The 12,103-nt window shown below is 44.7% G+C and overlaps 1 protein-coding gene across 1 annotated transcript; it reads left to right on the top strand.

The window, feature by feature from the left end:
- The first annotated feature begins 4,361 nt into the window (after nt 1-4,361).
- Or67c (Odorant receptor 67c) lies at nt 4,362-6,756 on the top strand. The gene is made up of 4 exons (XM_018102786.3): nt 4,362-5,568; nt 5,629-5,827; nt 5,884-6,039; nt 6,097-6,756. Exons 1-4 carry the CDS (start codon nt 4,769-4,771, stop codon nt 6,154-6,156), a joined length of 1,215 nt encoding a protein of 404 aa, XP_017958275.1. The 5' UTR covers nt 4,362-4,768; the 3' UTR covers nt 6,157-6,756.
- Nucleotides 6,757-12,103: the final 5,347 nt, after the last annotated feature.

Genomic DNA, 12,103 nt, shown 5'->3' on the forward strand with positions numbered 1-12,103 from the left:
CAGAGTCAACGGTTCAACGTGGAGGCTGCTGTCGCACCACCGTCGGTGGTCGCCTGTCTTGGGACAAACTGAATGACAACTCTTTAGCCGCTGGCCGTTGAATGTTGAATGTTGAATGTCGAATGTTGGGTGCTGCCTGTTGGTAACGGGATCTTAAAGCAAGTTATTTGCCCAAAAATGGTTTCGACAGGCGGCGAAGTGTCGCAGCCGAAGACAAGTGACAACGGCGCATGCGTGACTTGCCAATGGACCAATGCCGATGGCCAATTGGCAATTGGCAATCGGCAATTGGCAATTGGAAGACACCCATTGTTGGCCTGGCTGTGGCAGCGTCTCTCACTGATATGGGTATATGGTAAACGCATCGACTGACTGACACTTTGTCAGCATACGCAGCTTCGACAAATTTGCCTTGTTTCCCAACAGCGACGGCAGCTGCTTCTGCTGCTGCTTCTGCGGCAAGAGGAAGACAAATACGAAGACGAAGAAGAAGAGGAAGGGGCTCACAAGCTTAAGCCGGCAGCTGCATGCCTAGACATGGCCTCAGATGCATGGGCCTAGACAAAGGCCGCATTGTTTGCGGCGGGCAGGCAGGATGCAATAAAACGCAGTCACAGGTGCATCAAATGTTGGCTGCACGTTGCAGTCAACATGTTGCCAAGTCATTAACTTGAGCCTGTTTAGGCTTTTGTTATATGTTTGTGATTACTGCTGCTGCTGCTGCTGCTGTTGCTGCACTTGAGCGGGGCTGTAACAAAAGGCGGCCCAGGACATGGACATGTTATATGGACGTGCACTGCTGTTGTTGTTGTTGTTGGCTGTTTTGCTGGTTAATTGCAGTAGCAAAACTTAAGGGGCTGCTGCAGTGGCAATGGCGCTGGCGTTGGCAATGGTGTTGCCAGCGCCTTGAGCGTTTAGGCCATTTGAAAATTGCAGCCCTACAGCTGGCTGAGGGCGGTGAGGGGGATGTTGAGTCAGAGCAACCACTTTGGTCAACAACAACAACAACAAGGACAACAGCAATTGCTGCTCCTCCTCCTGCTGCCATTGTGTGCGTGTGTGTGTGTGTGTGTGCGAATTTTTATTGCCAAGCAAAACAACCCCCAAGTGGCGCACACATGCCAATTGTTCAAGTGAGTGTATGTGTGTGTGCGAGTGTGTGTTTGGCAATGTCAACTGGGGCGGCTCACAAGCTGCTAAGTGCACTTGCCCATCATTTCTTTGCATTTCGTTTGGCATTCAACTCCGCATGTGTGCAAGGATAGGTGTCTGGTGAGGGGAGTCGGAGGTGCATCTAACCCTTACATGTTTCAGCTTTATTTATTTTCCTTTTTCTACGGGTTTTCTTTCCTCTTTTTTTTTAGCAACTGCCATGAATACATAATGCATTTGAGGTGCTTCTTCCGCTACTCCCGGGCAGTCACAAAGGCGAGCGGCTAATTCAAATGATGGCACCCCGTCCCAGACCCGATGTGGACCAAGCCGACAGATAACTTCTATAACATTCTCCAAATGTGGCAGAAGGCTGCCAGCTGTGCTGGCCAAGGGCATCTTTGTTCGCCTTCCGTTGCCGTTGCCGTTGCCGTTGCCGTTGCCAGTCGGCCGGAAAGTAATTAAAATCTGCGCTTAAGTGCAGGTCCTTTAAAACAATGGTAGCTCAGAGGCAACAAAAGTGTTGAAAAGCTACTGAAATATGCAAAATGAAATATTTAATAGGCCTCGGTAACGAGCGACTTGAAAGCAAACGGCATCGCGTCGCACACAGTGGCGCCTTCTATCGGCAGGCGTGTGCACAAATCTCTGCATCCTTTTCGAAAAATCATAGAACTCAACAGCAAGTCCTTTTGCCACACATAACACCGAACGCCATCTGGCGGGCAGCTCAAAAACTGTTCCCAAACACATCGCAGGCGCAAAACATCGCAATGGGAACACTCGCGCCTGGCAGTAGGGGCATCAGAGCAGCGCAGGGGAAAGCAAGAAAGCAAAACATCGAAGCGATGTTCACATCGCACAAATGAGTTGCGCTCACACCGAAGGCACTCAGACTCAATTACCCCTGCGCGCATTCCACTCCACTCACAGCCGCAGCTCGCAGGAGCAAGGCTGAGTGAAAGAGAAGCGACTCAGAGTCGCATTGAGTGCGAACAACGTTTTGCTCAGTGTTGCGCCTGCTGTGCTAATTAACGAAAGCTGCATTCAGCAATCCGCATCACTCGCTTCCACTTTAATAATTAGTTCGCATTGGCATTAAGGCTGCCCCGCTGCTGCCTTGAATAATGCAGAGAAAGAAAAAGTTTATATGCCCCACACCCGAGCGATAATTGTAGCCAAAGAATGCGAGCCATTTTCAATATGTTTCAAGCATTTCTACAACGCAATCGAAAAACTTTTTTCCTTGCCACCCGCAGCTGCAGCCAAAAGTTTGCCAAAACAGAGAAGACCAAGAACCAAAAACCAAAAAACTAAAAAAAGAGAGAAATACAAAAACAAAGGAATAGAATATCTCTTCAAATGCAGCAAATGAGCAAAAAATGTAAAAAGTGGACTCGCTCGCCAGAGCAGTGGGCAGAGCAGTGGGCAGCCCACTAAACTGCGAAAATTGAAATGAAAATTACCCATTGTGGCAGCATTTCAGCATTTCAATTCAAACTCCCAACCTGCACGTGCCTTGTGCCTGCTGCTCTGTTCGGCTAATGGTCCATTGCAGTCTATGCCAATCCAGCCAGCCTCTTCTCCTTGTTCTTCTTCTTCTTCTTCTTATTTTTCTGAAGGCGACTGAGAATTTTATTCATGTCGTGCGACGTCAACGTTCGACTTTATTAGTTATTTTCTGCTCAATTTGTGCTCGACGGAGGCAGGATAACAAGAAAAATTATTTTCATTTCATTCGACATTTACCATAATGGAAAATGCGGAAAAATAGAAAGAAAATCACTTAGTTTGCTTCAGCAAAATGCATTCATTGGCACTCGAGCGAGCCACTTCCAATTGGGCACTAACGCTGGCTGTTCACAATTCATTGCAGTCTGGGCACGTACTAGACCTAGATATTTCCCTCTTGTTATGTAATTCATGTGCGAACAAAGAATATTAATATATACATATCTTATGAATGAACATATATCAGATTTACCAAATAATAATGTCTAAAATAATCTCAATCCAAAATAGAGGAATAACAAATGTACTTAAAGCTCTTAACAGTTTGCATAAGTATAAATTCATTTTTTATTTCAAACTAATATGAATAAATTTTGCATAACGGACTTGCGGAGTTATTATTAAATGTGTTGGTAGCTAGTTTTATTGAATAGCTTTAAGTAATAATGTTACATTCATTTAGATTTTAAAATTGGGGTTTCTTAATGTATGTTCTTTAGAGCAATTAAAATCTGAATAATAAATATGATATATTTACATATATTTGTATATAGGTTTTTAAAACACTTGAAATTAGATTATAATGATATAAATAGGTTTAACATATTCTTCCGATCCTTTTAGTTTTCCATTTTTCTGATTTTGTTTAAGTTTGAACCCATTGAAAATGGGAAATCAGGGTATAATGGTTTTGTTAAAAGTATGTAACAGGCAGAAGGAGGCGTGGCAGACCCCATAAAGTATATATATTCTTGATCAGGGCGACGAGCTGATTCGGCCCTGTCCGCCTGTCTGTCCGTCCGTATGTATGAACGCGTCGATCTCAGAAGATATAAGAGATAGAGACTTGAAATTTTCACGCGCATATCAAGTTTATCATTAAAAATCGATAACTACTCCCGATAATATATTATCGATTAAAAACCTAATCGAAAGTTAAAGTTAAGCTAGAGCTTCCAAATTTCGAATGTAGAATCATGTGTATTTTATATAATTTCGGTTTTTGTTCAAATATATCACCCCTCCCCTCAAGTAGTAGAGACTTGTGATTTTGGAATGCACATACATTTGAATATTATGATCAAGTTTTGAAAGTTTCATTAAGATTGGACGTCTAGAAATTATATTATTCAACAAATAAATTCGTTTAATATTGTCCACACTGCAGCGCAGCCCAAGCGCAGTCGCTGCTTACTGCGCAGTTAGCAGAGCGCGCTCTAAATAAGTGCCGAGTGATTGGAATACCAGACTGGAGAGTTCAGGGTATCTCCTAGTCGAGCAGTCTCGACAAGAGTCTTCTTACTTATTATTTATTGATTTAATTATTATTATTTTTATATTTTTTAATATTCATAATATTTTTTATTAATATAGTAATAATAGTAATAATAATATTATTATTAATAATAAAATGTAGATAATCCTGAGAGAGTCAGAAACAGGTGAAATACCTATTGAGATTTTTGCCTAGATTTTGCCAATTTAGAATTTACAGAGCATAGACGTTTCGTTGTATGGCAAACCGATGTTTTCCTGCATTAAATTTCTTTCCTCTTGTTACGTTGCGAAATCGTTTAAATATTTGAAAAATTGGCCGGCAGAGGCCGCTGTATTTTGGGCCAGTTGGCTAGTCAGCGCTCAATTTATGAGAGCTCCGCAGCTGTAAAACTTCACAGCTCCAAGGGCTAATTACGTTGAAAGGCTGTCGCTTAGTAAGTTAAAAAGTTTACGCACAATTATTAACACTTGGCCCGGCCGGCGTGATGGGGCACAAAAAGTTGAGAGACACGCCCAGTTCGGTGCAGCCCATTAGACAATATAAATGCTTGGGCTTCCATCGCAATCCGTACAGTAGGGAAAGCTTAGACTAGCAGCCAGCAGAGCCATGAACAGCTCCCTAGTAGAGAGTCCTCGCACCTTCGGCGACATGATGCGCATGCCCGTGCGCTTCTACAAGACCATTGGAGAGGACATCTATGCGCATCGATCGACGAACGAGCTGACCTCGCTGCTGCTCAAGATCTACCTCTACGCGGGCTTCATCAACTTCAATTTGCTGGTCTGCGGCGAGCTGGTGTTCTTCTACAAGTCGATCCAGGACTTCGAGACTGTGCGCCTGGCGATTGCTGTGGCGCCGTGCATTGGCTTCTCCCTGGTCGCGGACTTCAAGCAGCTCACCATGGCGGTGTATAAGAACACGTTGATACAGCTGCTCGACGAGCTGGAGGAAATGCACCCGAAGACCCTGCTGGCGCAGAAGGCCTACAAGATGGCCGACTTTGAGCGGACCATGAAACGCGTCATCAGCATTTTCACTTTCCTCTGCCTGGCCTACACGACCACGTTCACCTTGTATCCGGCTGTCAAGGCAACCGTCAAGTACAATTTCCTCGGCTACGAGACCTTCGACCGCAACTTTGGCTTTCTTATCTGGTTCCCCTACGATGCGACCTCAAGGAACTGGGTATACTGGATCACCTATTGGGACATTGCCCACGGCGCCTACTTGGCTGGCATCGCATTCCTCTGCGCGGATCTCCTGCTGGTCGTGGTCATCACGCAGCTCTGCATGCACTTCAGCTACATTTCCACGTGCCTCGAGGCCCATCCTTGCGACCCAGATCAGGACGAGGAAAACTTGAGATTCTTGTGCAGCATGATCAAGTATCACGACAAGTGTTTGACGTGAGTAGAACAAGAGAGAGAAAGAGAGAGTGAGGCCAACTGCCATCCCGTCTTTCTCAGGCTGTGCGAGCATGTGAACAGCATGTATAGCTTCTCGCTGCTGCTGAACTTCCTGATGGCCTCCATGCAGATCTGCTTCATAGCTTTCCAAGTGACCGAGTCGACGATCGAGGTCATTCTGATCTACTGCATATTCCTAATGACATCCATGGTGCAGGTGTTCCTCGTGTGCTACTACGGCGATGCCCTGATAGCAGCAGTACGTGGCAGAGCGCCATCAGAGCCATGCAAAGCTAATGGGCATATCTTTTGCAGAGTCTGCGTGTGGGCGATGCGGCCTACAACCAGAACTGGTTCCAGTGCAGCAAAAGGTATTGCATCATGCTCAAGCTGATGATTATGCGCAGCCAGAAGCCAGCGATGATACGGCCGCCTACATTCCCACCCATTTCGCTGGTGACCTACATGAAGGTGAGTGCGACAGCCAGAGCGGAGCTGACCTGAACTGAGCCATTCGTGTTCTTCCAGGTGATCAGCATGTCGTATCAATTCTTTGCCTTGCTCAAAACAACCTATTACAGAGACTGAGCAGACAAACATACATACATATATGTACGTATATGAATATGTATATGTAGTTGGCACTGTTAGAGCTCTGCCTCACTAATGATGTCCGCGACACACTTTGATAATATTTAATTAAAAATCGCATTTAAAATTAATAAGCTTAAATTGAAACCAATAGCGGCTGAACGAGCACAAACGAAAATGTGAAAATGTAAAAAGAAACGAATTCAAACACATAGAGCAGCGCACGGACAAAAACAAATTTTCAAAAGGAATATTACAGCACCCATAACAAATAAAAAAGAAGAAGAAACATATAAAAAAAAAACCCACACACAGAATCACAAAATCTGTAATGGCCCCAACAGAGGCGTCCACTGCACAGAGATGCCTGGAGGCATCGCCAGCGCCAGCGCGAGCGGCAGCGCCATCGCCACTCCCCAATCCCCAGTACCCAGACTCCTGCTGGTAATAAAAGGAACAACATAAAACGCAATCACAATCATCGACAATAATCCGGCAGCGGCAAAAAATGCTTATTATAAAATTTCACAGTTTTTCAATGAGCGGCAAAAAGCAAAGCAAGTAAAAGGCAAAATGAAAAAAGGAAAAAAGCAATGGCTTTTCAAAATCATAATGGCAGCTAGTAACAAGAGTTTTGTGTACAAATAAGTGGAAAAAAATTGCCAGGCAGTGGCAGAACGATCGGCATCCACGACCGCGTTCACGTCCACGTCCACGTCGGCGTCCAGGTTCAGGTCCGCGTCGACGATGTCTATGTCGGCGTCAATGAGAGCGAGCAAATACCACGTCAGCAGCTCCAGTGGCATCTGCACCATCCACCCCACACCACCCCACTCCAACCAGAGCGCTGTTCGTCAGCTCGTCGTGCACGTCACGCGCAACCACTTAAAAAACCTTGGGCTACCCTCCCAAACCTATTACCGTGCCATTCTCCAATTTCTATGCCCCAACCTCCAGCCTCCAGTCAGCACTCTCTCCCCCCTCCCTCTCTCACTTAGCGAGCTGCATTTTCCCTTAACAGGCCGTTAGTCGTTATTATTTTGGTCCATTGACGCTGCGGGCCATGGCAGCACAGCTCTATGTACACACACACACACACACGCACACACATTTATGTATATATAAATATGTATATATCCCGGCCGGGTCACCTCTCTGCTCTGCCATGCTGTGCTTAATGCGCCGTTCAGGCCAACGGCAGTGCCCGGGCCATATTATGTACCACCACCCCCAGCCCGAACAGCTCGAATAGCCCGCCCCGGAGAGTCCATCAACTTCAGCCAGCATCCCCCAGCCGCAGCTTGAGCTGTTTGCCACCCTCGTTGACGTTGATGTCCCGTATTGGAATCGCGTTCGTCTCGCCTTGTTCATCCTCGTTTGCCTCCGCGTTCACAGTCCACCTCCTCGTCCTCGCGTTCGTCCACGTCCACGTCCACGACCACGTCCATCGTCCTGGACGCGCACTCTCGGCTACAGCACCACCAGGAGGGCAATTTTTATAATTTTAGTCTCGTTTGCTTTGAATTTATTTTTCTTTTTCTTTTTTGCTGTTCTTTGTTTTCTTTTTCTTGTACTTTTCATTTTTTATTTTTTCCACTCTCTTGCCCTCTCGACTAACGCTTGACTCCTCCCTTCCGGCATGGCTGCACGGCCTCCCCGTTGCGGGCGTCGTTGGTTTTATGTTATATGCCTGCTGCTGCTGCTTTTTACTCAAATTTCTTGCTGTGTACCCACACACACTCACACACACACATTGATTCACATCTATACAGATTTAGTTATGGTTTTGTATTGGTTTCATTTGACGCTTTTTTTTACATACTCATCCGGTGCTACAAAATGGCGTTGGTCGTATTGATTTTTGATCTGTTGCTGCCTTTCTTTTCGTCAGGCCTCCGCCCTGTGTAGGCCAACTATCGACTAATCACAATTTACGCAAATTGGCACAATAGGCTGGAAGATGTCGTAGGCATTCGTGCATGTTTGTGAATGAATGTTAAAAATGAAATTTATTTTTTTGTAATTTCAGCTTGATTTTTTTTTACAGAATTTTTTTTTTAAAGTATTTTCAAGTGCTGCAATTGAAATGTAATTACGAAGTGCAATTAAAATTTATTAAAAATCAATTTCAATTAATATTTTCATTAATTAACAGGAAAGGCAAACAATAATTCATAAAATACCCATCTATAGCTGTTCGAATGTTTTTAAATTTGGGCTTTCAATTTAAAGATTTAATTATTAAGTATAAATTGTGTCTATTATATCTTTACGCTCAATTATGACACTCTCAAAGAGATTGTGTACATTCCCTCTACACCCATAATCGCGTTTCTATCGAACCAAGCTTAATGCACACCTTAAAGTTTCGATCCAACTTTAACTCAGAGAAGATAAAGTAAAAAACATTCGCTTCACTTTTTAGTTTGCTCTGATAGTTTTTGCGCATATCAGAGTGCTTAGCTAATTGATTCATGTCCTTTTTTGTTTGTTTTCAACTTTCATTAGCTGAGCGAACAAGAAACAGCTCAGCCGTGTTCGGTCAGTGATGCTGGAAAACATTTTGTATTGAATCTGCATCGGGATGCTGGCAAAGGCAACGGCTACAAAGTGTGAGCAAATACGCAAAATCATTTTATTTCGCTTGTCAGCTTTTAATTTTGTGCTCTTCCTGGAGGAGCAGGAGCAAGAGAAAGGAACTCGGGCAATGCTTGTCTTGCTTCGTGCCCTTTGTGCGACGGTAATGGCGCTGGGACTGGGACTGGGACGGTGGCTGGACCTGGACAGGACTGACTGCTACTTAGGCGAGCGAGCAACGAGCAGTCCGGGACTGACTCAAAAGACAGCCCCTCGACGTGCCCCTTGGCCCCCTGGCGACCCACCTTCCCCTAGCAACGCTAATGAGATCCAAACGTCGAGCGCGAAGCCAACTTTCCATTCCGTAAAATTCTTTGCTTGTTTTTGTATTTTTCGCTCCCTTTTTACCATCTCTCTCTCTCTCTTTCTTTCTCTGCCTCTCTCACTCTTTCTCGTTGTCACTGATGTTGTTTCAGCTCTGCCCATTCTACCGGCGGATGCCATTCGCCGCCGTCCCTGATCTGGCATGTGTCCTTATGGCTTGTTAAGAAAATGTCGCTCTCTAATGCTCAACAATGTCGGGGACAGGACGAAGGCAATGCTGCCGCTTCTATTGCCGCTGCCGTCGCGCTCTTAAATTAGAAAAATGTAAATTTATTTTAATTAAGATAAATAAGTAACAAAATGTTTTATGGAAATTACGTTAACAACGTGGGGACAAGCGACTGTAATGGGAGCGCGACTGCGCCGGGCGTGGATTTCTTTCGTTTTGGCTATTACTTTCAAGAGGCGACACACTCCAGAGCGGCGCATCGAGCGACCGCATGACAGCGCAGGACAACGCCGGACGCGGCCATGCTCCAACATGCAAATACACATTAACAGCGAGGGGGAGGCGGAGAGGGCACCACCCAAACCCATCCAGAACAAATAGAATTATTTTTTCCACGCGCAGGCATTTTTTTATGGCATTGTGAAAAAGTTAGCCATTGATTCAGATCGATGGATGATTTTTTATAATATTGTTTTCATGTTTTCATGTTTCGCATTTTATTCATGTTATTTATTATGTACACATACTTTGGGAGCGACTGTTATCGACACTCATTGAAGCGGTTTGATGGATGTTGTTGAAACTTTTAATTGAAGCCAAGCTGCCTGAACCTTTCGCAATTAATATATATTTGCACTTGCATTTACCAAACAATACTCCCAGCAAAACAAAAACAAATGCAAATAAAAGCCAGCGGGTTTTTTATTCACATTCTATTTTTTTTTTTTTTTTCGTTTTTCATGTAAAAGTTTTATTTATTTTAATTAAGTTGCTTAATATGTGTGTGTTTTTTTATTGCCTGGTCAGGCGTTGCATTAAATGTTCTGGCTGAAATTTATGGCCGTCGAGGAATATATTTTTGATTCTGCTTTTTTCTTGTCACGAACACCATAATTATAAAATATACAGCATGTTAAAATATTTAAGCCTCGGCAATAACAAGGTCATTATATGCAACAAATATAGGATTTTAATTAAATAAAATGCAATCAGTTTATGGTAGCGTGAGGCCCGGCTAGCGTTGAGCCCTTTCATTGAAACAACGAGTCTAATGCATCGCGCAATTCAATTTGATATGAAATATATCTTTTTATGTGAGTCACTTGAGCGTGCGCCATTGGGCAGAGGCTTAATTATTTACTCGTAATTAAAAGTCAGCTTTTTGCACATCACATCAAGTGCATAACAACAGCGTCGCAGGACTGGCCGAGCTGACAGCAGCCTGACAGGGCCATTGAGACGATCTCCGCGAGCGAAGAAGACGCCCAGTGCGGCCAGGGCAGGAGCCGGAGCAGGATGAGTGAGCATTTTCCTACATTAGCCGGCGGGCTGGGTAAGCAAGCAGCTGAAGATTATGTCGCCCCCAAAGTAAATAAAACTTATGCACAAATTACACAAGTCAGTTGACTGGCTGGCACTCCACTCCAGTCCACCTCCCTCCACTCTACGTGCCCCTCCACAGACTGCCCGATTCCGAGCAGCTCTGGCCATAATTAAAACTGGCACTGAATGAAATCGCATAAAATAAATTAAACATTTTAGGGCAATTTAGAGTGAGAGTCGCTGCCTCTGTAGGTGTGTGTGTCTATGGGAGGTGGTGTGGGGTAGGAGAAGGTGCGTCCTCTGCACGCTGCCAGGACAATTGCAGCTCTAAGTGAAATATTAATGGTGTGTATATTCCAGTCATGAAGCAGATTCTTTAATAATGTAATCCAGACGCTGCTGTGGGTGGGTGCTCGAGCTGGGACTGCTTTTAATGATTTTTTTGCTTCTCCCATTGTTGCTGTTGTTGTTGTGTTGTTGTGCACACACGCACACATACACACACACACTCCAAAACATTTTCAAGTGCATCATTATTTGTTGCGAAATGTGCGGAGGTCCGGGCCTGGAGGCGTGGCCAAGGTGGCAGCCTCGTGCAAATTCAATGCGCTGCATTTTTAATCCTGATGTCAGATGTTTTTTGCTCTGGCCATGTGTGTGCGTTTTTTCAATGCCGCAACTGAAGTGCATGCCACGCCCACTGCACTTCGTAAGCAAACATTTATGTTGAGGACGGCGACTGCCTTTCGCTGTGTGCCTTTCACTCTGTGCCCTCAAAGGGGGCATGGCTGCTTTTGTTCCGCTGCCCATGCCCATGTCCATGCCCATGCCCCGGACTGTGTCGAGTGCAGTCCTGGCTGCATAATGGGATGTCTGATGAAGCTCTTAGTCGGCATAATTATTATTATTATTACTTCTTTATTTTTCGAGCACAAGCCGATATATGTTGAGCGCTCCTCTCGCCGTTGCTTTAGCACGTGAAATGAATTTATTAATTATACGCGCATGGACTACGCCATATTAACTAATCAGCAAACAGTAGCAATGCAATAAGAGCGGTACAGAGAAAGAGAGAGAGAGAGAGAGAGAGAGAGAGAAAGAGAAAGCAGCAGGAGGTAGCTACCTTTGATCGCAACCACTTGAATGCCAATTAAAAACGTGTAAATAATTTTTAACAATTGGCAAGCATACAAAGGACTTGCATAAATTATGTTCTATTACATTGGGCAGGAGAACCTGCGCCAGGATAAGCGTGAGTTATGGCAACTGCATTAGCATAAGGATTTCGAGTGCCGCAAAGTTTGACACGGGTCCGGGCTAAGAAGGGAACCGACCGAGGAGTCTTTGCAGCCCAAGAAAGCGACAATCATAAGCATAAATCGTGGGAATGCAGAGAGCAACAACGAATATTCAAATTAGACGTATGTCACTTCACAGGACACAGGACACAGAGCAGAGGGCAAAGGACACAGACACAGACACAGGCAAACA

This window comes from Drosophila navojoa, chromosome 4 (assembly GCF_054131105.1).
Source record: "Drosophila navojoa isolate 15081-1374.11 chromosome 4, UAZ_NAV_1.0, whole genome shotgun sequence".
NCBI classification, from domain to species: domain Eukaryota; kingdom Metazoa; phylum Arthropoda; class Insecta; order Diptera; family Drosophilidae; genus Drosophila; species Drosophila navojoa.

What these genes read in the sequence shown, in the direction of transcription:
- Or67c (XM_018102786.3), top strand. Translation starts at nt 4,769, where the DNA reads ATGAACAGCTCCCTAGTAGAGAGTCCTCGCACCTTCGGCGACATGATG. An exon ending in GCGATGCCCTGATAGCAGCA is followed by an intron (nt 5,828 to 5,883) that starts GTACGTGGCAGA and finishes TATCTTTTGCAG; the next exon opens with AGTCTGCGTGTGGGCGATGC. An exon ending in CGCTGGTGACCTACATGAAG is followed by an intron (nt 6,040 to 6,096) that starts GTGAGTGCGACA and finishes GTGTTCTTCCAG; the next exon opens with GTGATCAGCATGTCGTATCA.